The 27,504-nt window shown below is 38.0% G+C and overlaps 1 protein-coding gene across 5 annotated transcripts in view; it reads left to right on the forward strand.

Moving 5' to 3' along the window:
- The window catches only part of LOC122550744 (fibroblast growth factor 9), a 63,301-nt gene extending 36,316 nt beyond the window's left edge, over window positions 1-26,985 (forward strand). For 4 of the 5 annotated variants that reach the window (XM_043691941.1, XM_043691942.1, XM_043691943.1 and 1 more), the window contains exons 3-4: window positions 8,211-8,314; window positions 23,655-26,985. In XM_043691941.1, the coding sequence (XP_043547876.1) occupies window positions 8,211-8,314; window positions 23,655-23,900 (350 nt within the window). In that variant the 3' untranslated portion in view covers window positions 23,901-26,985. The remainder of the gene's footprint in view (window positions 1-8,210; window positions 8,315-23,654) is intronic. The other variant, XM_043691945.1, reaches the window with a different exon arrangement.
- Window positions 26,986-27,504: the final 519 nt, after the last annotated feature.

Genomic DNA, 27,504 nt, shown 5'->3' on the forward strand with positions numbered 1-27,504 from the left:
ATAGTAATACCAAAACAAAATTAAAGTCTTTAAATCTGAATGCGAGAAGCATCCACAATAAGATAGTCGAACTAATGGAACAAACAAATGGTTTAAATCTAACCACCATTACAGACAATGTTACAAAGTGAACAGGTTTTAGAAATAAATATTCCAGCATACACAATATTTCAACAAGTCAGGCAGAAAGGAAAAGCAGGAGGGAGAACACTAACACAGAAGATCAATATAAGGTCATTCGTGAGAAAGGATCTTAACTCATAATTTTGTGAAGTAAGATTGGTATGGGTAGAGGTCAGAATTGGCAAAAGTCAGAAAAAGCTGATAGTAGTAGTTTACAGGTGCCTAACAGTAGCTATAACATTGGTCAGGACATTTATCAAAACATTATCGCAGCTTGTAACAAAAGCAAAGTAATAATTGTAGTTAATTTTATCTTCATTTGGATTGACCAAGCAAATTATCAAAAGTGATCTGGAAGATAAATTTGAAGAATACCTTTGTGACAGTTTCCTGCAGCAATATGTTGTGGAATCAACTAGGGATAAAGCTATCTTATATCCATCATTGAGCAATGAGTCTAGGTTAATTAGTAATTGCATATTAAAATGCCCATGGGGCAATAATGATCATAATATCGTCAAATTCCATGTTAAGTTTTAAACTGACATTTCATAGTCAGAGACAAAATCTTTAAGGAAACAAAGCAGATTTAATAGGACAAGGGGAAAATTAGCTAAAGTTGATTGGGTAAATAGACTAATAGGCATGGTGGTATATAAACAGTGGGAAACAAAAACACATTCCATTAAAAAAACAAAAATTCAGCAAGAAAGGTCCATCCATGGCTTATGAAGGAGGTTAAAGATAGTATTGGATTAAGATAAGAGGTTTACAATGTTGCAAGGAATAATAGTAATCCTGACTGTTGGGAATGTTTTAGAAAGTAGCAAAAAGCCACTGTATGGATAATAAAAAAGGAAGTGAAAAAAACAATTGCCCGGAATACAAAAACAGATTGCAGGAGCTTTTATTGTTATATGGAAAGAACAAGATTAAAATAAATGTACTTGAGAAGGAAGGTCACTTAGAAAGTGGGAGAGGGGAATGAGCAAATGGCAGAGACAGTGAAAGATATTTTCTTTTCAAATTCATAGTGAAGACATAAATTACCTCCCGAAAAAGCAAATAACCTGCGGCCAACAAGAGAAAGAAAATTAAGGTACTTAATATCAGCAGAGAAAATGTATTGGAGAAACTTATGGGAATAAAGTCTGACAAATCCCCAGCACTTGATGGCCTACATTTTAGGTTCCAATAGATTTAGCTGCAGAGAAAATAGATATTCCAAAATTTGATTTTTCAAAATTCCCGAGATCCTGGACTGTTTCTAGCAGATTCTGTGTTAATAAATGTAATGCCACTAATCAAGAAAAGGGGTAGAGGTTAAACTGAGTGTTACAGGCCTGTCAGTTTTATAACAGTCATTGGGACTGTGCTAAAATATACTATTCAGAATGACTTAACAGTGCTCCTACGAATTTTTGATAAGATTAGACAAAATTAGTGTGATTTGACAAGTTTATTTGAGTTGTAACACTCAACAATTGTAAATCACTGTTAACTTTGACATTCACCTGTCCTGCTGCCACCTAAGATTTGGTGGGCATGATTCCATCTCATACTACTTCTCCAAATTTAAAAATATACTTGACCTAGCAATTTCCTGACATGAGACATGTGCCTTAGTAGGAATGTCCAGTCCCAGGCCTCTAGATTACTAATTCAACAAAATAACCACAATGGTACCATACCTCTAGTCATCCATGACACATGACACTTCTAAAAATTGTTATAAACTTTTAAATACTTATAACATTCTGAGAGTTTTAAAAATGTTCCTGTTTTCTTGCATACTACGGAAATAGCGCAATTGTAGCATGTACACCCGTGACTCAGATGGCTGTGGATCCACATCTTCCTGTATTTTGGGAGTACTACATTGTTCGAGGAGTTTCATCCTATATTCATTCAAATGGGTGAAATGTTACACTGAGGCCCCTTCTGCTCTCTGAGGTGGACCTAGGAGATGAAGAAAGGCATGCCAATGCTATTTGGAATCCTGGCCAAAATTTATTCCTCAATTAATATCACAAAGCAAATAATCATATTTGGTCATTAATCTGCTTGACTACCATTTTAAACTAATTGATGAGAAGAGGTGGAAGGAAAATCAATGAATTACTGAAAATGCATGTTGAAAATTCTGTAGGTTATCAGTTTAAATTCTCAATTGCTGGAGAACCTAAATGAATGGCCTAAAATTCCCAGAATCCCACTCTACTGCCAGTAATGCAGGACTTCAGCCATGAATCTCTTCTATCTCTGAACTTATCCTAAAGTCTGGATGTGTAGTCATTTGTATGAAAGGAGCAATTACTATTTATTACACATATCTAGAGATTTTGACTATTTGTGTGTGTGTGTGGGGTGTTGCTGGTGGAAATGCAATAAGCAGCATTGGAATACTTTCCATTTGACAGTTTTCCTTTTTCTCTGAGGGTACAGTGGTTTTGATATGAAAAGTCTTCATTCCACTCCATTTCATTCTACATTCAACAATGCCTTCCTCTCTAGTGCTGCCACACTCTTCTTTCCGCTCTGTTGAGCAGATCTTGGACTGCCTGTGAGCACTGCCACCAGAGATCAACATGTATGAAAGCAAAATATTAGGTTTTAAAGAGAATCATTTTATCTTGGCCTCAAGCCTTATTTCCACCGTTGATAAGAGTTAATTTTCTTACATTTCCTAACCACATAGCACCTGAGAAAATAGATGCTACACACGGAAAAGTTGAAGACTCAAATAACTGCAGAGTACTGTGGATGTTAGAAATCTAAAATCAAAAGAGAAAATGCTAGAGAAACTCAGCGTTTGTGGGGAGAGAGAAACAGAGTTGATGTTTCAAGTCAAATATAGATCTTCTTCAGAACAAGTAAACTTGGATCCTAACTTTTTGCCTTTGTTCAGCATCATTTCTGAATTCTTTTCATGGCTTCAGTGTTGTCTGCACTAGACTGCACTTGAAGTGGGAACAGGACAAATGGACACTAGATTGCTTTATGTAAGGTTTTTTGCAGTAACACTGATTATTTCCAGCGCTGCAGTTTCATTGTTGCCTGTCTTAAGAAACAAGTTGATATATTGTCAAGAAAAGTTCTGATTTTTGTAGTTTTGAATTTAAAAAAGTTGGCTGCTTGTGTACAAAATTTTGTTTAATTTTATTCTTAGTGATGACATTTGTGTTTCAATACCCCTCCTTTTTTTTTATCCAATACAGCTTACTTAAACACAAATGAAACGAAAGAACCAAAATCATTGTCCTCCCCTACAGCTGCTGAAGTCGTTTGCCTGGCTCTCTCCTGACGCATTAACAACTGTTTCCCTACCACACAGCAGAAATCTCACCTCCCTCTAACCACATAATGGCTCAACCTTTTCAAAAACAAAAAGAGAATCGTAGAGTGAAATAAGCTCTGTTGTCCCATTCCTCACATTCTCATATGCGCCCTTGCTTTTCTGTTTGTCTGCTATGTGCTAGGGAAACAGTTGTTAGTGTGTCAGGAGCAGCCCAGGCACTGGATGTTCACCCTTTATGCAGACTCAGGATTACTCACTCTGTTTTGCTTGAGGTCTAAACATTATTTTGGCTTTCCACATGTAAGTTGTAGCTTATTAAAAATATGAATGAATTTCAAACACTTTATTAAAAGTTGTTAAGATGAAATCTCTGCTTGTCTTACCTATGAAATCCTTCTGAATCTCTCAGGGGGCTTGGATTTCACCTGCTCCTTGACTAGCACGGCTGGTATTAATTCATTCATCTCCAACACCTTTCCAGCATTGTCCACCTGCATGGAGTGTACATATCTGGCTTCACTCTTTATAGTTTCTTTGTGCCCATTTGGAATAAATTATCTTCCTGTTTCCACATGGTAGCTCAGGTGGATCCCAAGTATCTAGCTTTGGTTCCCTCCTCATTCGCATCTTGACAGCATCATTTGAGACTTCGTACTGGTTTTCACGTGGACACTGAAGGCACCCAGCTTTACTTCACTGCCACCTCTCCAGACTTCTCCATCCTTGTTAAAGAATCAGACTGCTTGATTAACATCCAGAACACAATGGGCAGAAACCTTAATTAAACATTAAATATTGCCTTGGGTCTTTACTATGAAATCTGTTTCTTTGTTTGCAACTCCAAGCCTCTTCCTGGCAACTGTCAGAGATTGGGCCAGATATGTGCAAGCTGTGTGTCTTATCTAACCCAAGCTGAGCTTCAGATAGCACAACTATGTCATCACTAAGAACGCCTATTTCCAGCTCCATGACATTGTCTTACTGTCCCACTGACTTAATGGATCTGCTGCTCAAACTCTCATCCATGCCTTTTTACTCCGAGGCTTGACTATTCCAATGTACTGCTGTCCAACCTCCCACATTATACCCTCTGTAAAGTTGAGGCTATCCAAAACTATTCCACTCATATCCTTCAAATGCCGAGTCTCATACATCTACCCAACCTTTGCTCAGCAGTCTACATGTCACCATCAAGCACAGTCTTGATTTTAACATTCTCAATCTCATTTCACTTCATGGCTTCACTCATTTATTTAGGTAATCTTCTCCAGCTCCATAACTCTTAAAGGTATCTTTACTCAACTAGCCCCTTGATCATCACTGAACTTAGTTATTCATCAATGTTGACTGTACCTTCAGATGGCTATGCCCAATATTCTGTAATTCCCTTGTTAAGCATTTCTCCCTTTCTTTAATTCCTCCTTTATGAGGATCAGTGGTCGGCACAACATCGTGGGCTGAAGGGCCTGTTCTGTGCTGTACAGTTTTATGTTCCATGTTCTAAAACTCTCCTTAAAACCTACCTTTTTGCCCAAGCTTTTACCCATTTGCTGTAACATTGGCTTATGTGGTTCAGTGTCAAATTTTACTTTATAATACTACAGTCAAGTGTCTTGGGATGCTTCATTATTGTAAATACACTATAAGAATACTATTGTGTTGTTTAAAGTTCAACAACATCTGTATTTCAATATCAAATTCTATTAATAAATGCCTTTAATACTGACAAAGGTTCTTCTTCTTTGCTCCATTGTACCTGTACAGGGACCTGGAGTTTAATGTTAGTTAGATCTTGAATGGAGATCAGATGCGGGGTCTGTAATCCAATGAAGCATATTTTCAATGTAAAAAAGCAGAAAATGCTGTGGAAGCTTAGCAGATTTACCAGCATTAGCAGAAAGGGAGATAGAATCAGTTCCTTCATCACAACTGGAAGTGCTTAGTGATGAGAGAACTTTTAAGCAAAGCAGAAAAATTGGGAGTGGGACTTGTTGGGCCAAAGGGCCTGTTTCCACATTGTAATGTAATCTAATCTAAAGAATCAGTTCCTTCATCACAACTGGAAGTGCTTAGTGATGAGAGAACTTTTAAGCAAAGCAGAAAAATTGGGAGTGGAGAAAAGACTAAATGGATAAATCTGTGATTGGGTAGAAGGCATGAGAGATTATCAATGGGGACAACATTCTAAGACATCAAAGAGCACGGGTGGCCCATGGCTCAGCAAAAAGCACTGCTGCTTCATAGCACCAGGGATCTGGCTTTGATTCCAGCCTTGGGTGACTATCTATCTGTGTGTGTGGAGTTTGCACATTCCCCTGCGTGTGTGCAAACTCTCTTGGGTACTCCAGCTTCCTCCCACAGTCCAAATATGTGCAGGTTAGGTGGATTGGGTTATGATAAATACTGGGGCAGAGGGAGGGGTGGATCTGGGTGGGATGTTCATTGGAGGGTTGGTGGGGACTCAGTGGACCGAATGGTCTCTTCCTGCCTGTAGGGGTGTTTGAAAAAAATAGAAAAACTGGAGAGGTAAAAGAAAATGAGATTTATCTGGAGAAGGCGTAACTGACAAGGCAGAATGAGCACCTACAGCTGGTGTCTAAGGAAAAGGACAGAGGTTATGATCTACAATTGTTGAACACAATATTGAGTCTGGAACGCTGTGAAATGTCTAATTGAGATATGTCGTGCTGTTTGCTAATCTTGCCTTGAGCATCATTAGCATAGTGTCTGAGGACGAGAACAGAAAGTTCAGTTTGGGGAAGTTGCAAATATTAAAATAACAGGTGATCAGAAGCTCAGGCTCATGCTCATGAGCTTAACTGAGATTTTCTACAGGGTGATCAACTGATTTATGGTTAGTGTGAGGTGAGCAGCAGTGTTGAGGTGGATGAATGACAAAATGAAAGGAAAATTTGATGATTGAACAGATACTGCACATAAATCGTCCTTGAGCGTTACCTGCCAAAACATCCAAAACGTCTTCCTTTTTCTTAGCCCATGCATTGAGCAATTCTTTATCTTCAATGCGTCCCAGCTAACTTGGAACCTTAGGTATAGTAAAACATCTCAAAATGCTTCAAAGGAAAATGATTAGGCAACCTCCTACCTTCCAATTTTTTGAAACTCCTTACTCTTTGCAAATTTCAGACATATCCTTGAATGACAATGTCACTTATATTGAATCAAATGTATGGTTCTCTGAAAAAAAATCTTGACAATCACTCTTGTACTAGAGAAAATTACCACTACACACTGCTGTTTCTCCTGCATCAATTCAGTTATCAAATTTCATTTCCTTTGGTCATTCTCCCACCTCAGCACTGCTGTTGATCTCATCCTGCACAATAATTCATTTACCTCAGCTTTTGATGACTTGATCCTTAATACTGTATTTGTTTGCTGTGATCCATTTTCATCATTCACCCCATTATATTTTAGTTGACACCTTTGCATCCTTAAACCCATAAGTTGTTACCACTTAATATGCATAAGTAGAAATCATGAAGAATTTCAGATTTAGATTTCTAGGGCACATCATTGTCAAACTGAAGACAGCCTACTTATTCCTACTTTCTGACCTACAGACATCATTTTAAATCTATGTTTCCTTTCGAAGCACATTATGTTCTTCAGTCCTTGTAAAACTCCTCCTGCGAGACACCATATCAAATGACTTCTGAAAGTTCATATATGCAGAGTTCATCCTAGTCCTTTTATACATCATGCAATTACATCAAGCTTTCTCTTTATATAAGAAGCTATTAGCAAATCTCCTGTTAATGACCAACTTTGGCAGGTTACAGGGAAGCATTTCCTCCCATGCCTTCTTTTTAGAATATTTCCTCTGTCAGAACATTGTCCCTATTAAGTAGACAGAAATAATAAAGTAACTGATTCTTCAGTTTTTGGGATGTGCCATATTTTAGTGCACATTCTACCTATGATCTGAGACCATTAGATATAGGAGCAGAATTAGGCTATTCAGCCCATTAATTCTGCTTGTCCATTTGATAATGGCTGATACTCAACTCCAACTCCATTCTCTTGCTTCTACCTGTAACCTTTGATCCCCTTACTAATTAGGAACATACCTATCTCTATCTCACATTTACTTGATGACTTAGCCTCCACCTCCTTCTGTGGCAATGAGTTCCACAAATGCACCATCCTGTGGCTGAAGAATCTCCTCCTCATCTCAGTTCTAAAGGGTAGTCCTTCACTCCTACTAGTGGAAACATCTCCACATCCACTCTATCCAGGCCTCAGTATTCTAGATGTCTTTTTCCTGACAATCGGCAGTGGTTTCAATTAGGTTCTTAATTCCAGATGTTTGTTTGAAAGCAAATTCCACCATTTGCCTTGCCTGGAATTTGAACCTGATTCAGGAAGTTAGCTGAGTTTCTGGAACTATTGTCGAGCAATAATATCACAAGGCTATTACCTCCCGTCTTCTTTGCTTTCCTCTAGATACCTGCCCTTTGTAAAATATTTTGAAGCATCTATTTCTTTGCACGTGATGCCAGAATATTCTATGCAGAACGTATTAAAGAGCTGATGACTGTCTCAGGATTTCAAACAATATATTATTGATTCTCTAATTATTTTTGCCCTATATATTATCACAATTGATTAGGAAGAGTGTTACATGTTTTATTAAAAAAATGATTCTGAATAATCTGAGGAGTTCTTATATTCTACATTTTTACAAAGGAGTTTAATATTGCACATTTGTGTATATTGTGCAATAAACCAAAAACTTGTTTGTGATTATTATTGTCATTGTCACTAGGTATACTGGAATTCATTAGTATAGCAGTCGGCCTGGTCAGCATTCGTGGTGTAGACAGTGGACTCTACCTCGGAATGAATGAGAAGGGAGAGCTATATGGGTCGGTAAGTCCAAATTTGTGTTTTCGGTAGTTTTCAATGCATTTCACTATGGCAACAGGTAGTGAATTTTATTTAATTGTGTTTAATAACTTTGGTTACTTGTCCATTTCAAAGAAATTAATAAGTATTTAATTACAAACAACCAACATGGGAACATAATGTGAACATAAGTTAAAGTTCTTTTTTCCAAAACCACATGCAAAGCAAACAGTTTCAAGGCTACATTGTCACATTAAAGACACTGTATCCTTTTGTGAGCCTATCTAGGCTGTATTTCAAAATGATCCATGGTTTAGTTTATAATGTATGCCAACCTTTGTGGACCAACAAAAGCTTTAGTGTCTCATTTTATTGACCTACAGACTGCGACTTTAAATCAAAAGTACATTACTTTCTCATTGCTGTTCTTTGCTTTCTTTTGTTGCTAATGTGTAATTCTGCTACACTTTTTGTTGTTACATCGTGTTTCTACAACTTGCAAATAGCTCAGCATTTCTTACATTGTTAACAAAATTTCATTAAAGCGTGATCTGCTAGAATGGAATGCGGTAAGAAAATATCATTTGGCCGGTGAAATCTGTCCCTTCCCAATTAATAATTCGAGTTCTCATGGGAACTTCCTAATTTACTTAATCTACTGAGGGAACCAAAAGACCAACTACAGGTGAAGCCTTCATGATGATGAAAAATGAAATTACTGTGTGACCCCAAAGGCAATCATGCATTATTCAGTCTTCACTGATTGCATACAATGTTCAAAATTCCAGTTTGTCAAGAAATCAGACAGGTTTAAACAAACACAAGTGTACTACATTAAACAAAGTATATCCAAGTACTTGATAACAGTTTAGTTTCTTTTGGTGGCTATCAATAATCAGGTATTTCTCTTTCTTCCACTTTTGTTAATGGTTATTCATGAAGTTGTCATGTTTCTAATTTCACTCTATTTTTGTTAACTCTAATTATATCCTACCTTCGCCCATTTAACTTATTTACTCAAATCCTTTTTGAATCTTGTAAAATAATCTTTAACTCCAGTTACCACTGGTTGCCAAGTTGACCCAGGTTCATTTATCATTAGCTTTTGCTTTCTATCGCTAAGCTAATTTTCAAACCAGATAACTAATGTCCCATTAATTCCATGTCCCCTTTATTGTCTTTAAAAGTCTAAGAGACAGAACTTTATCTTTTGAAAATATAAGTAATTATGTCTTTGGAATAGCTTCTGTCCACTAATTTAGTTACCTCCCCAAAGAATTCCACTGAATTTGTGATGCATGACATATTGCTTCTAAAACCACAATGATTGCTCCTTATGGCTCCTCTGGTTTTAGAACTTAATGATAACTGCACCTGAATTACAAATCTCAGAAGAAAGGAGTGTCATGGTTGTAAAACATGTTTTATTGAACTGGAAGCTTTATCAATCAATAAATATAAAGGTTATGCAGACATAACTTCCATAATTAGTAGTTTTGCATCTCACGTGGATCTGAAGGGCATGACGTACACTGAAAGAAAAACACAGTAGGGATAATTTTCTTCTTTGCCACTGGGATGGTAACCTGGCAGAATACCTTACTCACTAACTTCATGAGATGTTCAGTTTACATCCACATGAAGATGCAAAATTTACCTGATTTTTCAAAATAATTTTATGGTCTTTAAAATGAACAAAGCAAACCAAAGAAATCCCTCAAAATATTTTCCAAACTTCCAGTCAGCTGCCATAACACATTCCCTTTGCTTATTCTCAGTGCATTCTTGATAATTAGTTCTGTCATGTTTAACTGTAATCCTTGTCATACTTTTCTCCTCCTTTTCCTCCTTTCCAGTTGGTTGGTACTGGTTCTTTATGTATCATTAGAGACTGTCTTCTTGCTTAGGGATTTTAAACTCAGAAATCCTTGATTCTAGAGTTCCAGTGCTTTAACTTGAAATGTTTCAAGACATTCTTTGATTGAAAGCCCTTGATTTCCCCAATCTATTTGACTGTCGTTCTCAACTTATGAATCCTTAATTAATTACTTTGGTGAGGTTAATTGATTTGTAAAATATTCCCCATTTGGGTTTTTAAATTCTTCATTTATCCCATCCATTTTTTTGCCTCGTTTTGGTTTACTTAAGCATAATTTACAAACTTTTCTTTCCTCTTGATTTAAAAAAAACACTCAGCTATTTTAATAATTTTTTTTAGATTAGATTACTTACAATGTGGAAACAGGCCCTTCGGCCCAACAAATTTTATTTCTGTTTTGAGGTCCTTAACTTGACATGAGATGTAAACTGCTGATTTCTAGACTGTAGCACCAGATACTTCACTATCAATGGATATATAAAGTTAAAAATCACACAACACCAGGTTATAGTCCAACAGGTTTAATTGGAAGCACTAGCTTTCGGAGCGCCACTCCTGATGAAAGCTAGTGCTTCCAATTAAACCTGTTGGACTATAACCTAGTGTTGTGTGATTTTTAACTTTGTACACTCCAGTCCAATACTGGCATCTCCAAATTAATTAGATTGCTGTGTTTGTTTCCTGAGTCTTCCAAGACTCGATGCCAAATGTCAAGATCCCAGCCTTATTCTTCACCCCATAACCCCACTTTAACTAGCCTCTGTCCCATGTATCTTTCCCTTTTGAAATGCTCTTAGGGTCCAGTTCTCAAAAATCTTAGTTTCATGACCCTCAGACCACAAATAACCCCAGGGTCTAATTGTACCTGTTCCATTTCAGGCACCACCTATCAACTGATTCCTGCATGACAACCTAACAGTGCATCTCTTATTTTGTTTCTGGCTCCCACACTTATTCTCTTTTAGACTGAACGTCTACCACAGCTCAATTTCTTTCTCTTACCCATATGTTCTATTGTGGGTCCTAGACAGCCCTATCCTTGATTGTACTCAGACAAACACGGGAAAAGTGATGCGAACAAAGGCACTTTCATATCTCTCAAGAATGTATCTGACATTAAACAGACAGTGGTCTTTGGAAAATACTTAAATAATTTGGATCATGTACCTGGTCAGGATGTAGCATTTTATTGGAAACCAGAATGGACAAGTCAGGTAAACCAGTGACTTCTTAAGTGCCTTCTGAAATCTCCATTGATGTGAGCAGGGAAGTGTGTTGGCCCCAGCCTTATTCCTCTTCTTTAAAGAAGTGTTCAGGAACATGCTTCAGGAATAATGGAGGCCTCTTCAACCTCTGGCATCTTCAGGCTCACCTGAAAACGCAAGAAAAACTCATCCATGTGCCTCCTTTCACTGATGACTGTGCTCTCCTGGCCCACAGGCAGTCAGATCTGCAATATTTTCCCCAGGCAGCATAACTCTTTGTGCTAAAACTCGAAAGTTTAAAGAAAACTGAAGATCTGCATCAGGCTGCATCCAAAAAGAATATAGATAAGCATCCTCAAGGGAACTGTAATGAATTATCTAAAAACGTCATACATTTCTATTTGTGGAGCATTATCTTGTCTGATGCCATTATAGTTGAGGAAATCGACAATATGCTTTCTAAAGCAAGCAATACATTCATCTGACCCTACAATAAAGTATGGAGCAACTGCAGTCTTATAGCACAAACTAAGTCAAAGTTCAAAAAGCCTAGTCCTCATCACCCTTCTGTATGTCACTGAGCCATGGGTCCGCTACTGTGTGCCCACCTTTCAACGTGTTTCAATCAAGTACTACCTCACAGCATCCTCAAGATGGTAAGGCCACATTGCAACCTTTGAAGTCACGGAAACAGTCAACATCACCAGCATCAAGGCCACCCACCAACAAAGGCAGATCACATTTTTCCAGATGGCTGACAGCTGTCTGCCCAAGTCTGTGTTGTACAGAGAACTGTGTTGTAAACAGAATGAGGGGGTTTTATATATTCTCTGAAGGAGCCCCTCCCTGTGTGCCATGGAGAAGTGCAGGCCATAGGTCAGAATGCTTGGAGATGACATATCAAGAGGGCTATAGACAACTTTGAGATCAAGCAAAGAATCAACACAGAAGAAACATTGGTGGAGAAGGGAAGACCCAGTTGTCCCAAGTAAGCCTACACCTTTACTTGTCTGGTGCAGCAGAATCTGCTGATCACTGATAGATTGGAGTAGCCAACAACCTTCCTCAAATCATCACCTGTGAAGAAATACCAAGAGAGATAAAAGAACCACACAGATACTTCAATCAGGGAGAAGGAGGAGATATTAGACATAATCTAATAAAACAGGAGGTATTAAAGAGTTGAATGTCTTTGAAAATTGATTAATACTCAGGACAGATTTTTAAGCTTTTTTTTGGGCTGTTAAGGGAAGTCAGAAATAATTCAAACTAGAGAAGGCTGCATTTGGGAAAGGCTAGCAAGGCAATGGGATGTACAATTTGGGTAGAGGATGGCGTAGTGGTGATGTCACTGGCTTATTAACCAAGCAAACTAAACTAATGCTCAGGGGTGAAGAATGCAAATCCCAATTTGACAGCTGATGGATTTTAAAATTCAAAGAAGAATTCTAGAATATAAAACTGGTCTTAGTAATAGTGACCTTTCATGATCAACTAGATGAAAGTGAGGACAGCAGATGCTGGAGATAAGAGTCAAGATTAGAGTGGTCCTAGAAATGCACAGCAGGTCAGGCAGCATCCGAGGAGCAGGAAAATCGGCGTTTCAGGTAGGAACCCTTTATCAGGAAAGAGGCCTCATTCCTGATGAAGGGTTCCTGCCTGAAACGCCGATTTTCCAGCTCCTCGGGTGCTGCCTGACCTGCTGTGCATTTCCAGCACCACTCTACTCTTGACCTTTCATGATCAGTCAATCATTGATCGTTAGAAAACTCATCTAGTTCCTCAGGGAAGAAAATCTACCATCCTTGCTTGGTCAGGATCATGGGACACTAGATCCACGGCAATGTAGTTGAACTTAACCATTGACCAGAAGCTCAAGCGGACTGACCACATAGATACAATGGCTACAACAGCAGGTCAGAAGCTCGGAGGACTGCAGCGAGTAACTTACCTCCTGTCCACGATCTACAAGGCACAAGTCAGGAGTGTGATGGAATGCTCCCCACTTGCCTTCCCATGAGTACAGTTCCAAGAACACTCAAGAAGCTTAACACCATCTAGCACAAAACAGCCTGCTTGATTGGCACCACATCCACTCCCTCCACCACCAACGCTCAATAGCAGAGTGTGTACTATTTCCAAGATCCACTGCAGAAGTTCAGCAAATATGTTTAGATTTCATCTTCCAAACCCACGATCACTTCCATCCTGAAGACGAATACAACAAATATACGAGAACATTACCACATGAAAGTTCTCCTCCAAACCACTACCATCCTGACTTGGAAATATATCACCATTCCTTCAGTGTCACTGGTGCGAAATCCAGGAACTTCCCTGTCTAATGGCATTATGGGTCTACCTACAGCAAATGGACTGAGGCAGTTCAAGAAGACAGCTCAATATCACCTTCTCAAGAGCAGCTTGAAAAGGAAAATGACTACTGGCCAGCCAGTGATTCCTATCAGTGAGTAAAAAAATGCATTTTGCAATGTACTAGATGTACAATCATTGACCAATAATACCCACATTTTAAAAAAGCATGAAGGTAAACTGGTCAAGTTGTCTTTATTTAGCTGAGACACTGAATGTAAGAGCTGACAGGTTATGGTGGAACTATATGAAAGCACTAACAGGAGTACTCTGGATAGCTCTGAACACTCCACTCTTGGAAAGATGTAAGAGGGCATGAGGGGGTGGGGAGGGGGGGGATTTAGGAGGATTCTGGGAGAATGTCAATTACAAGAAAAGATTATTTTATTTCGTTTGAATAGAGGAGGTTGGGGGCACAACTAACTGATTTGCATAAAACTAAGGGTGGTCTAAGGCCCTTTGGCCCATTGAGTCTGTGTCTATCAAAAACAAGCATAACAAGCACTAACGATTCTAATTCCATTTTCTAGCTCTTGGCCCATAGCCTTGTCTACCCTGGCATTGCAAGTGCATTACTAAATATTTTTAAAATGTTATGAGGGGTCCTGCTTCCATTACCCCACAGGCAGTGGTGAGTTCCAGATGCCATCACTCTTTGGATGAAAAGTCTTTCCCTCCTATCCTCTCTAAACCTTATGTTTCTTGTCTTAAATCTGTGCTCCTGATTATTGATCCATCCACCAAGGCAAAAAGATTCCTTCTTTTATCCAACCCTGTAATTTTTGCATCTTAATCTTGTCTCTCGTCATTCTCCTCTGATCTATGAAAACCGAACCACAGTCTGAGCAATTTTTCTTCCTAAATGAAATTCTTCAGCTCTGGCCACATCCTAGTAAATCTCCTTTGCATTATTTCCTGTGCTATCACATCTCTCCTTTAATGTGGATTCCAGAACTGTGCATAATACTCTAGCTGTGGTGTAACCAACTATTTTCTATACAGTTCCAGCATGACCTCCTTTTCTGTTAAGCTCCAAGGATACCATAGGACTTCTTAATCATTTTGCCTACCTGACATGCCCACCAAAGTCCTCTTTGATCCTCAGTGCTTCCCAGGATCCTGCTGTTCTGCACATATTTCCTTACCTTATTTGCCCTGCCCGAGTGCATCACCTCACACTTATCTGGATTAAATTCCATTTGTCACTGATTAACCCATCTAATACATCATCCTGCATCCAGCTTATTTACCATCCCACCATCTTTCATATCATCTGGGCATTCCTCCCGATTGTTGCTCTAACCTGAGCTGGCAACCTCGGACCAGGCTGGCATGGTCTGATGTTGTGGCTTCCACTGCCAGGCCGGTGGAGGAGAAAGTCTTGCCTCCACACTACACCATCCAGCAGGGCCTCAAGAACCCTGCCCGCAAGCCGGGTATCTGTCATGTTCAGGGTCAATGTCAGTAACTGTGGGGCAACAATGGATTGGCCACGTTTATTTGGGTGCACAATGACCTCTTAAAAATGCTGCCAGTCAAAGCAGAGATCTCCGGTGAGTGGTGAGTTGCTCCTGTAGCAAGATGGGGCAGAAGTCGGATGTGATACTCACCATAAGGGCTGAACTGTCAATTAACATGGTGAGTTTGCTAAGATATGGCCCCATGGTGAAAATCACTGCGGTAAGATCAAAGTGACTTGCACTTTGCAAAAACAACCATAGAATTCTGCCTTTTGTGGGTGATCAGCATTGTTGGAACAATTTATTTAAAGTGGATAGTCAGATGCCTGAAAATATTTCTGAAGAGTTTAGACTGGATTATCATCTTTGTGGTTCTACCAGGAGTTTGGAGAATTCCCAGTTCAATACACCCATCTTGGGACAATGTGCAAGTAAAGGCAGGGTGTGGGGTGATAATGGGAGCTGCCTTACCAGAAATGGGGACCATGAACAGTGAGTCCATTAAATGCTGGCCCATCTCCATAGAAACTGTGGAGGCCATGACATGACTGTCGATCCCTGCAGTAGAGCTAACCACCAGAAGCCCATACCTATATCCTGTAATGGAGAAACTGAGGTTGCTAGGAATAGTGTAAGAAATCTAGGAATCAGGTTCTGGCCCCCATTTTTATCCTTCCATAGACACTCTTCAATTCCATGAAAATCCAGCACATTTTAACTTATTTCATTTTAAGCATTGATTTCCCAATTCCTGAGCGAAAGCATAATTCCTTGATGAGGTACAAATGCTTTCAAATTTAACCTGTCCATTTGAATTGAGCAGAGTAATAATAACTACAGGGGAGTAAAGTATACGGAAAGTTGTTGCAAATACAGAGTCATAGAGTCACAGAGCTGTACAGCACAGAAACAGACCCCTTCAGTCCAACTCATCCATGCTGACCAGATATCCGAAATTAATCTAGTCCCATTTGCCAACATGTGGCCCGGAACCCTCTCCAACCTTCCTATTCATGAACCCATCCAGATATCTTTTACATGTTGTCATTGTACCAGTCTCCACCACCTCCTCTGGCAATTCATTTCATACATGCACCACCCTCTTCATGAAAACTCTTTCTCCTCTCGCCTTAAACCTATACTGTTTAGTTTTGGATTCTGCTCCCCGGGGGAAATGACCTTGACTATTCACCCTATCTATGCCCATCTTAATTTTAAAAACATTGAAAGAGGTTTGTAATATCTGCAGATGTAGATGGGTCCCAGACTGTTGAATACGTCTTTGAATTACAATTGTTTCTCACTTGTATCATGTATTTATTTATCTGCAGAGATTGGAATTACCTAATTTCTTCACTTGGCAAATTTTCATTTATAGTGTAGTTTATATCTAGTTATGGAGAGTTAGCTTATGCTTTTATTTGCAGTGACTCTGTGCATTGCAAGAGAATAAATTATGTTAAACCCCAGCAGCAGCTTTGAACATGGAGTATTAAAAAGGGAGACATCCAAGTGATACAAAGTGTGATTGGGATGATGAATGGCAGTCGACAAATGAAACAGCAGATTGAGAAGAAAAGTCAATCTTTTCTATTGAGTGGGTAATCTAAGTCTTCTTTAAACCTGCAAACGCTCCATGACTTATGTGAGGATGTGCTATTGTTGAGTCTTTTCTTTGCGAAATATGCATCTAGTTTTAGATTTAGCTACAGAAGCAACATTTATCATGAAAACTTAGGATTCCTTTCATTAGCAGACAAAATACAATCAATTTTACCCAAAGTATTGACTGTTATCACAGTTATCCCAATGGGTGATGGGGTCTGGGAAACATGGGTCTGTGCATTAGCACACAATCTCCTAAAATAACTTTTGTTGTTGAAATTGGGTTATGACTTTTGTTCATGTGCACTTTTACAATATAAGTTATGTTCTCTCTGGAAGAGTTCACATGCTTTTAAATGGGGTTTACATTATGGGAATAATTGATTGAAGACAGTGGTTTGTTTGCCTCGGGGTGTTGCTACTTAGAGCCTTCTGCTGTGTAATACTGCATCTAATCTGTGTATATTACTATAATACATGATGATCAAATGAAGCAGATCACATCCTGAAACCCCACTAAATAAATGCCACCTTCTGGAATCTTAAGCACATTACATCAAAAGCATGAATTACAAATAGGATAAAATAGGTTCCTGCTGCTGCTTGCAATCTGGATTTTTAATTAATAGAACAGCATTAACAATAACAAAAAGCCAAATAGATTAGTGCTCTTTGTACAGAGTGACATTTTACTGATTGAATGCACACCAGTACTTTTTATGGTAATACATTTGCCGTAGCACATAAACACAGACATTACAATTTCAATGAATTACAATTTCAAATGTTTGTTTTTAATATAATGACATTCAAAACATAACATTGCCGTAAATTGCACTTTGGAAGTAACACACATTAGCATTAATAAACAAACATACAAAGAAAGAGACACCAAGTCATTTTTAAACAATGGACTTTTTTGAAACAAAGAAAACCTTTAATAGATAAATATTGAATAAAAAATACATAAATAAACTTTATACTGAACAATATTATAGTAAGTACATACACTATATGGCTTGGTTTGAGGACTACAATGAACCCACATTTGTACACACATTTCTATTGATCTCAACTGTGATCGCATTTTGGTGCTGAAGTTATCATTGGGATTCAAAATAAAGTCAGCTAGAATTCCTGATTGCTGTTTACTCAACTCCCACCAGAATATATATATATATATATATTATATATATTTATATATATATATGTGTGAGTGAATGTTCGGGGGGATTATACTTGGATTTGACTATCATAATTCGAGTTGACTAACCCATTGAGACACACTTTTGAGATTGAGTTCACTCATGAAAGTAGACATTTGTGTGAGATGCTGTGCAATGACTAACAACCTTAAAGTATGAAATAGAATAGGCTGAACCTATACTTTATCATTAAAACAAAGAATATTGTGAATGTATTGATACAGTTGATGGTATGAAGTGTTAAAATATTAAAATTAATCTCACTACTTTTTCCAGGTATTAGGTTGTGAATTAACTTCTCTGCAGGAAAACACCACAGAAACTAATTAGGTGACCTTTTGCTGTCTGATATCCTGTAGTTTCTCACTTTTGTGATGGTTTTTCAGATATAATAAGCCAATTAAAACATGCATTTTCTGTTTCCATTTCGGTGTGTTTTGTTTCCAATAACAAGCATGCAAGTATATATTACAAGAATAAATTAGTTCATATTTGCTTGAAATGTTTTTTTCCAATACAGAAATCCAGCAGATTGTAATTCCATTAAAACTGAGATGTATATTTCCAGTGAGAATTTCTTCCATGCCACTTGTCATGTGATTCAGTTCCCTGCAGAGAGTACAAAAACTGGATTTAAATTAGTCTCATGTTTCCTGTAGAGCTACAAGCAAGTACACAGCACTTGACCTCTGTTTTACAATGAAGCAAAAAAACAAATCAGTTAATCAAGAACAATCCTCTCCAGGGATATGCTGAGATGGCAAAGAATGAATGAATAAGCTGAGCAAAAGCTACACATTACACAATGTAACTGATCTAATAAGAAATTTTTCTTCAGAACAAGTAGGGTATAGTTATGAACATTGATTTGGATTCATGCAGTTGAAGGAATATACTATAGCATTAGTTGGAAGAATTTCAGATGCTATTTCTGGAATGTCTTACTCAGTTACATATATGGAGAGATACAGAGCTTATTTGGTTCTTCTTATCTTGCCCATCCATAAAATTCTTGCACTGAACCAATAAATGAAGATCCGGATGGTGTATGGAACCTGCCAACCTGCACATCTAGACTGAGTCATTGTTGAATTCCATGATTTCCTCAATGCTTGTAAAGTGTTCATCTTCATTATTCAATGTGGATGTTCATTCCATCTATGAGTCACTCTTTGTGCTAAAGAACTACTTGGCATCAATTTGCCTTATTCTAATGTGACCCTATATAGTCTTTGCCTTACACTCATTATTTAATGCAGTATTCCAGATGTATCGTTTTTGTATTTCTATACCTCTGTAAGATATTTCATTTAAAATTTGAAAATCCATTCTTTTTTTGGGCTGTGCCCTTCCTCAGTAGTTCAATTTTGAGGTTTTCAAGTATTCTTTGTAATTGAGGCTCTACAAAGTTTGGGCTGTTCTATTTAATTTTGCAGGATTACATGTATAATAGTTGTCAAACCTGTAAAAGTTTGATTTATAAGCAAATACACAGACCTATCATGAACATTTTATTGTGAAATACATGGTATAATTTTTTTTGGCTCAACTTTTCTCCCTTTCCTTAAAACAATGTTTCTTTCTAGGGGTGAGGTTCCACAGACACCAGGCCCCATCTAGACCTTCATGCCTAGGTGCAGCCAGCTAAAATGTCTGTCTAAATGTGTGAAACTGAACCTGGGGAGGCTGAATATCAAGAACGAATTCTCATAAATATCCAGTTTAACTTCAGAAGAGCCAGCAATACTCAGAAAACTGGCCAAAATGTGATTTACACTGTTTGGCTTGATTTCACTGAAAGATGAGTGGAAAATTCTCACATCTCCTGGTACTAAGGACTGTAGAACTATTGAGAAAACTCTGCAGCAATGCACCATCCTGTCTCTATTCCAAATTCGCATGTATGTAATTTGCATGAGTGTGTATCTTATCAGATTTGTCCTCTTCCAAGCATTGGACTGTTGTGATCAATTAAGGCACTCTACAATTGACTTGGCCGACACCAAACAACTCAGCACAGGTTATTGAGTCAGGACATAGTTTCAATTTATATGAGGTACAGAATTTATCTGTGGATCTTCAGGCTGTTGTATTTTGAGTTATTTTTATTACTTACTAGTACTGCTATAATACATGTTTCTTCAATTGGTGTGAATTGGCTTTAATACAAAAAGAATTTAGACCATTATTTGTAGAATGCAAACTTTCCTTATTGGCTATAACATGATTCCAGCCTCATTAGTTTAAGTGACGTGGCTATTGTGCGATTTTCTTATAATGCGAGATTGCACGAGAATGAAACTATATTGTGATATCAAAGCTGACTAATGAAAATTTTCACTATTTGTGGCTTGAAACATGTCATTATAACACAGAGCATTAGCTCCCATCACCCCTGCTATTGATTGCTTTTAAGAAATGATATTCGGCAAGGCCTGTCAGAATTGCACAAAGGTGGCAAAGAGTCCCAAACAAGAAGTTATGTGTGATGTAATTGGCTGCAAAAAACATTTACTGCTTATAAATCTAGTTGAACAAAGCACATCAGGAATATATTTTGATCAAAACAATACATACCAGCAAATATGTTCTGACACACATTCATTTCTTTACAGCAAATAAAAAAACATATATTTAGAATTACAGCATCTTTCTAACAAGTTGAATTGTGCCATACCATTTTGATGTTTTCCGATACCTCCTTAGTTGTTTGGGGATTTCCTGCTGTCAACCCCCAGTTCAGATCTCCTCTATAATCAAATTCTAATTGTAACCCATCTCTAAGAATTCCTTGTCATCAATAATGCAATTAATGAACCCACTTTTGTTTAACAAAAGCTCTCAAGTAGCAGTTGTGAAATTAACACCATTTGGCTCCATACATCAGTATTCCTCTCCCTTCTTGTCAGATCCTAAATTAAAAAGCTGATGAATCATGATTTAATTGCCAAAAGTTAGGAAGTGGGGTTCCAACTGTGACACCTATAATACAGATATGAGTGTGAGGAGCTGACAGGTCTGAGAGGTGAGGTTTTGAACATTTCATTGTGCTATTCACTGTGGAGTACTAGTTAATAACAGCAGCCTTCAGTACCTTTTTAATTCATAATGTGCAAGATTTTCTAGGCCCACAAATACCAGCAAAGCCAAATATCCTATTTCTGGTGCCAGCTATTTTAAGGGGAGGTAGATTGTTGTCCAACAGCGCTGCCTTCATCACAATGTGACCAGCCCATTAGGCTCACTAACAGTCTTGTTAAATGCATTGGCAGGAAACCAACAGAAACTTTTCCAGGCCGCCTCCAGTTTCCTGTCTCAACAGGGGCAATTTGGTTTCCTGGAGGCAGGCAGGAGAGAAACATAGATCTACCTTAGCAACAGAATAGTTATTCTGAAGTAACATGATTAATCTCCCTTCAGTATTCGCTTGGGATCAAGGATGACTTGCTTCTGCTCAAATTGATGCGCTTTGGGATGGCTGGTAAATTCACCATGCGATCTGCAGACTCTACCATATTACATTATATAATGCACCTTCTAAAAATGACTATCTCACCTTGTGCCAGCAAGTGTTAACCCAGGTGATGGGATCTCCCCTGTCAGGTGAAGAACCAGTAAAAGGCCACATTGCCTCCTTTGCAGAAGGCCCTCAGTATTAGAGTAGCCAGCGATCTTTCCTGAAACCCCAGCTCCTGTGACCTGCTGGCCAATCAGAAGCCAACAGTTTTGCATGTGAGGCAGCACAATGGAGAAAGCAGTGGTAACTGCCAGCAATGTACCCACTAGATTCCCAAAATCAGACGGTGACCCAGGCAACAGATGACTGAATGTGTGATGGGATTGGGGTTATGGGGAAGGACTGACTGGCTGGTTAGCCAGTGGTATAATAAGAAAAGGCTGTAGGTGGCTGTAGTGCCACCCCCACCCTCTGAGGGGGATCTCCCAATTGAGTACTTAACAACCCAACAATGCAAAAGCTTGTTCTCCCAATTCCATAAGCAAACACAACCAAGGTTTTTGGGCTTTTATTGCTCTCCATGTGATGCCTGTCCCAATTGTAACTGTTGAATAAGTGGCTACAGAATGAACTCCTTAAGTGGGCATTAATCACAGAAGGACAACTATGAGTCTGGCCACCCCAGACTCAATTGGTGAAGAGACAGGAAGGTGGTGGGATTTCTATCCAGCACTTTCTAGTCCAATCAAATGGTTTCCACCTCTAAATGTACCTCAGGGAGTGTATTAAATTCCAAGCCCTGTAATACTTTTTGACTTGTCAATTCCTCTATGTTGTAAGAAAAGGCCCATGTATGTAATCTTTTATAATACACGTAATTCATTACAATTCAGATGCTACATTTCAAAGTGTCAAAAGTATTAAAAAATAAAGACTGCTCCACCCTTTTGTGAACTTGCTAATTTCTTTTTTATTTACTTTTCAGTACTGCTTATTAAACCTCATCCATATGAAAATAAATATGATTGATGCTAAGTTATAGGAGCCCAATTTCCCTGAGGAATACTAACACAGTCACTGACACTTATTAACATAAGCATGGGGCCTAATACTTGATTTAGAACATTATCTGAGTCCAGTACGGAACTGGACATTTTTGAGATGTCCTTGGAGAGCAGGGCTGTGACGGCAATCGTTTTTCTGCTCTGTAGAATGTGATGATAGTTAATATTACAGTAGAGATTCTGACTTTGTGTGTGCTTGAGTTACAATTTCCACCTTAGATCTGCGAAAGACAGTTCAATGAATACAACAGATGAATAAAGTGGTGGACACTGTTGATGGATATATTCCTTTCACAATAATTGACCTTCAAGTGCAAGTTATTTTGTTAAGGTGTCCATTTTCCCTCGAGATAAAATGCTTCTATTTACTTAATTAGCATTATAGGAAGTAAAAATTTATTAATATAATGATTCCACTGCTAGTAATTTAAATACTACATTGCCTTGTCTTCTATTTTCATTGTGACTAGGCTAGACAATTTAACATTTGCAGTATCATGTTCTCATTCAGCTTCAGCATAATGTTATAACATACGCTGCCCAGAGAGAAAGAGAGAGAGAGACAGAGAAAGAAAGAAAGAGAGAAAGCGTGAGAGAAGCATGCTTATGATGTTATCCATCACTTCACTCTCTATGGAAAGAGGCAAGAGCAGCTGGACTATACAATCTGTAAATAAATCAAAGTAAACTGAAGCATAGTGCTTCTTTAGCTTGTTTCTGTTGTCTGAAATAGTTTGAAGGTGCCATTTTGAAGAATATATTTGAATGTAAAATGTTATTTGTTTTTGGCACAACAGTACGAGCTGAATCTTTTTTTACTTATAGATTAAGGCATTTAGTTTGCCTTTGTCATTTGTGCGATAACCTGACAGAATGAATTCCTCACACACCGTAGGACCCATCAAATTTGTTCAACTTTATTTCAATAAGGTGAAAATCTGGAGGGTTCTATAATGAGTGAGCAATCCATGTCCCCAAGTCACCATCCTGGGAATGTACTTGAATAATCTACATTAATCCATCTAGTTAATAGTACTAATTGTAAACAATGTTTGATTCAATTATTTTTAAACTTAACAGTTTCAGAAATAATATTTTGATTCCAATTTCTTGCAGGAGAAGTTGACTGCAGAGTGTGTCTTCCGGGAACAGTTTGAGGAAAACTGGTACAATACCTATTCATCAAATGTATATAAGCATGCGGACACTGGAAGACGGTACTTTGTCGCATTAAACAAAGATGGAACCCCAAGGGAAGGGACTAGGACTAAAAGGCACCAAAAATTCACACATTTTTTACCGAGACCAGTGGACCCTGACAAAGTACCTGAATTATACAAGGATGTGTTAAGCCAAAGTTGATGAAGACAATCCTTAAGTTTGGACCACTGAAAAGCAACCACTATATTGGTTCATGTGGTGGGTTCTAAATGATTAGCTGTGCCATCACATCAGCTCTACTGTTGCCAAACTTTGTCGCATGCATTGTGTATGGAGGCTTGGATGGGACACGCTGATTTTGTTCTGCACTTACAGTTTGCCCTCCCAGAGGTGAGCCTGTGCCCACTTGCTTGGTTGAAAAAAAATAAATGTGTAAGAGGGAGGAATGTAATGAAATGCCGAGGAGAAAGCTGGCCTGATGCATGCTCCAAGATGGGACACGCTTTAAATTTTTTTGATCAGTTCTATTTCGTTATGTATCAGCATAGCTGCCATACTTTGATTCATCAGGATACTGGCTGGTGACATGCTCAAGCCCACGCTGCATTTATAATGGCATGGAGGACGCAATCGTACTTTAAAAATGATTTAAAAAAAGACAATTCATCTACCAGATCAATGGTACTACCCCATAGGGCTTTAAGCAAAGACCTCTTAGTAAAAAAAAACAGAAAAGTTAAATTTATTTATAGAAATTCCAAAGGCAACATTATATTTATTTTATATATTTATTTATTATATAGAGTTTATTTTTAATGAAATATGTACAGGCCAGATAGGCATTTCGGAAGCTTTAGGCTTTGTAAGTGTAAAAATGCCAGTGGCCACTATGAACCTGTGGTAAGTTCATGTGAGTTAATGTAAAGGTGCATGGATATAAAAGGATTCCAGTAACCCCTCTGTTCTGAAAGTGACAATCTCTTTTGTGCCCAAATTATTGTAACACTATGAACACCACTCATTATATTGAGTATCACTCTTCTGACTGCTTGTTTTATGGCTTTCTTCCTCTTCTCCACCCTTCACCCTCGTGGATTAAAGATAAAGTTGGGTCTTCGGAAATGACCTTGTCTCTTTCATATCCAGTTCTATCAAATGCAGTTTTACAGTTCTATGTTAATAATGGGTATCTGGCTTATTCTGCATCTCAAAAGTAAGACATCCTTAACTGTTGCTGTTGTATAATTTATTACTAAAAGACTGCAATTTTACAATGGATTTTGGTAGTAAAATATCTGGACCTGTATTCATGGTAAAGTGTTATCAGGATCAGCGTACCTTTTAGGTATTACAGTTGCTAGGAAATTGGGAACCTCTGAAAAATGTTGAGTAATGGACATGAAATTTTTAAAAATCCTATTACATAATAATTATTACAATATAATTCTTAACATAGTTATATTGAAAAATGTTTTCTTTTGGACTGAGAAGTGTGTGAATTTTCCATAGCCTTAGAGGGAATGCTGAAGATTCTTGTGGTATTTTAGGTCTCTGTATTTAACAGCCTTTCTGAATATTGGCTCTGAACAACTGCAACTCTATGGTGCATTAGTTTGAATTCTTCAAGCAACCATTTCTACTGTAGTCACTGGGTAAAAGTAACATTAAGGCAGTCACGTTTTCAGTGACATCTGAAAGGACTTGTGAGATTCATGGTGCCCTTGTCCATTTGCCTGTGTTCAAACTAAGGTTGATAATGCCCTTTACCTGCAGGGATGAAAGTTGATAGAAAGCTAACATGTCATCCATAATAACTTGGCATTCAATCATACGTTCAAGTGGCAGGAATTTACAATGAAAACTGTACCAAAACCTGAGCAGAGCATAGGTACACAAACTGCAGTCCTGATTTTATTTTAAATCAATATTGTCAACCAAACTTACAATCCAGGCAATGAAAAGTTCAAAGAGCTTTGGAAATTTGTCTAGAAAAAGCAGCTAGGTTCCTGTTGTAATTGCCATGCATCCTACTGCTGTGACTGCTTGTAGTTCTTTCAAATGTTTACTAATCATAAGGCACTTCAGCAGCATTCATCAGGAGCACAGATAGGAAAGATAATAGTGAGCATTGTAGACAGTTCATGAACTTAACTGTTCCAGATGAAACCTATGACTCAAATGTTGATCTGCCAAATGTCTTGTTTTGGGTCACAGTCACTATCTCATTGATATTCCACTGGAACAATAGTTTGCATTTATATAGTGCCTTTAACATAGTAAGATATCCCCAGGTACGGAGCAGGATCATTATCAAACCAAATTGGTGCTGATGACAGAGGAAGGTGTTTGGGCAGGTGACCAGTAACTAAGGTAAAGCATCCATTTTAAGGAGCATCTTCAAGAAAGAAGTGAGTGGGAGAGGTGAAGAAGATTAGGGAGGGAGTTCCAGAATTTGAGTTTTTGGCAGAGAACAGAGATCAAGGTGACATATTATGTCAAGTGCCATTTTGGCATATTATACTGATTTTTATTTTTCATGTTTATTTTGCTTTACATTTGTCTAGACACTGTTGAAAATGATGTGCTTTCTTTCTGCAAGCATCCCATTTTGTTGATAAGTTGTCCATGAAACCTTAGGGAAGTTCTGTCTTGGGTCCTGATTATGTCAACGATATCATCCTCGCCTGTACGGATGTGGTTATTGCATTTGGTAGTAAAGGCCAGATTCCTTCATGTGCCCATCCTTAGTCGCTGGCAATATCCAAAGGTCACATGCATTCCAATTTTTTTTGGCCATTCCCTTTAAAAATAGTAAAAGCAGGCAAATCACACATCCAGCTGCCCGTCAACCTTTGATGAGCTGTCTGGCTCTCATGCACTGTACTGTATGTTTCAGGTTTAATGGAAACAATTGAGGCAATTATCATAAGGGGCTTTGACTTAATTCAGCCCCTTGAAGGCAGTATGGTAAATATATGTAGAACACCCTGAGATACCAGGCTGTGCTGATTAGTGGGAATTTCACTGAGGAATTATAATGTTCTTTTACCTTTGGGGCTAAAGTAGTGATACAAGCTTGATGGACTAAGAGTTGTAAAGGTAATAGTGATGTATAACAAATATATTTTATTCTGATCTTTGTCAATGTATCTGCCATATCTAAACATTCATTATATAATGTGCCATGGTTGATTTCCTGAAATGTGATTGGCTGGTAGGTGTGTATTATTGCATAACAGAGCACACCTAATTAAATATGTAATTTAATTAATAAATTAATATTGGACGATCAAGTATCATATCAGAGTAATGAAAATCTTTAAGTATTTAGGGGAGGCTGAATTATTTCAGATGACTTGTTTAGCTTGCCATAAACCCTGCTTTCCAAATACATTTGACTGCATTATGGGTGTTTCAAAAAATACTAGACTTGAGCTTAAGTTTAGTTTTTATCTTCCTGTTTCCAACTGTATACAAACTACCTGCTTTCACATATTCTATAGGAGAAACAATCAAATATCTTGCATCATGTGACTCTTTTGTGATATGTTTTAATGTTGCCCGAGCGTGGCTGACAAAGTAGGATTAGAAAAAGAGCTACAGATTTCCCCTTCACAATCAGTATTGTGCATCAAGTAGTACATCAACTGAGAACCTCACTTTACCAAAGTAAATGGATGGAGCCACAGAGACCTAGCAACATTTCATCTCTGATTAGCAGGAAAGCTTGCCACAGCTTTTGTTAATGGGTTAGACTTAGTTACAACTTAGTTATGCTGCAATGTTCCTTTTCAGCGCTGAGACC

The sequence above is a fragment of the Chiloscyllium plagiosum genome, chromosome 6 (assembly GCF_004010195.1).
Source record: "Chiloscyllium plagiosum isolate BGI_BamShark_2017 chromosome 6, ASM401019v2, whole genome shotgun sequence".
NCBI lineage: Eukaryota > Metazoa > Chordata > Chondrichthyes > Orectolobiformes > Hemiscylliidae > Chiloscyllium > Chiloscyllium plagiosum.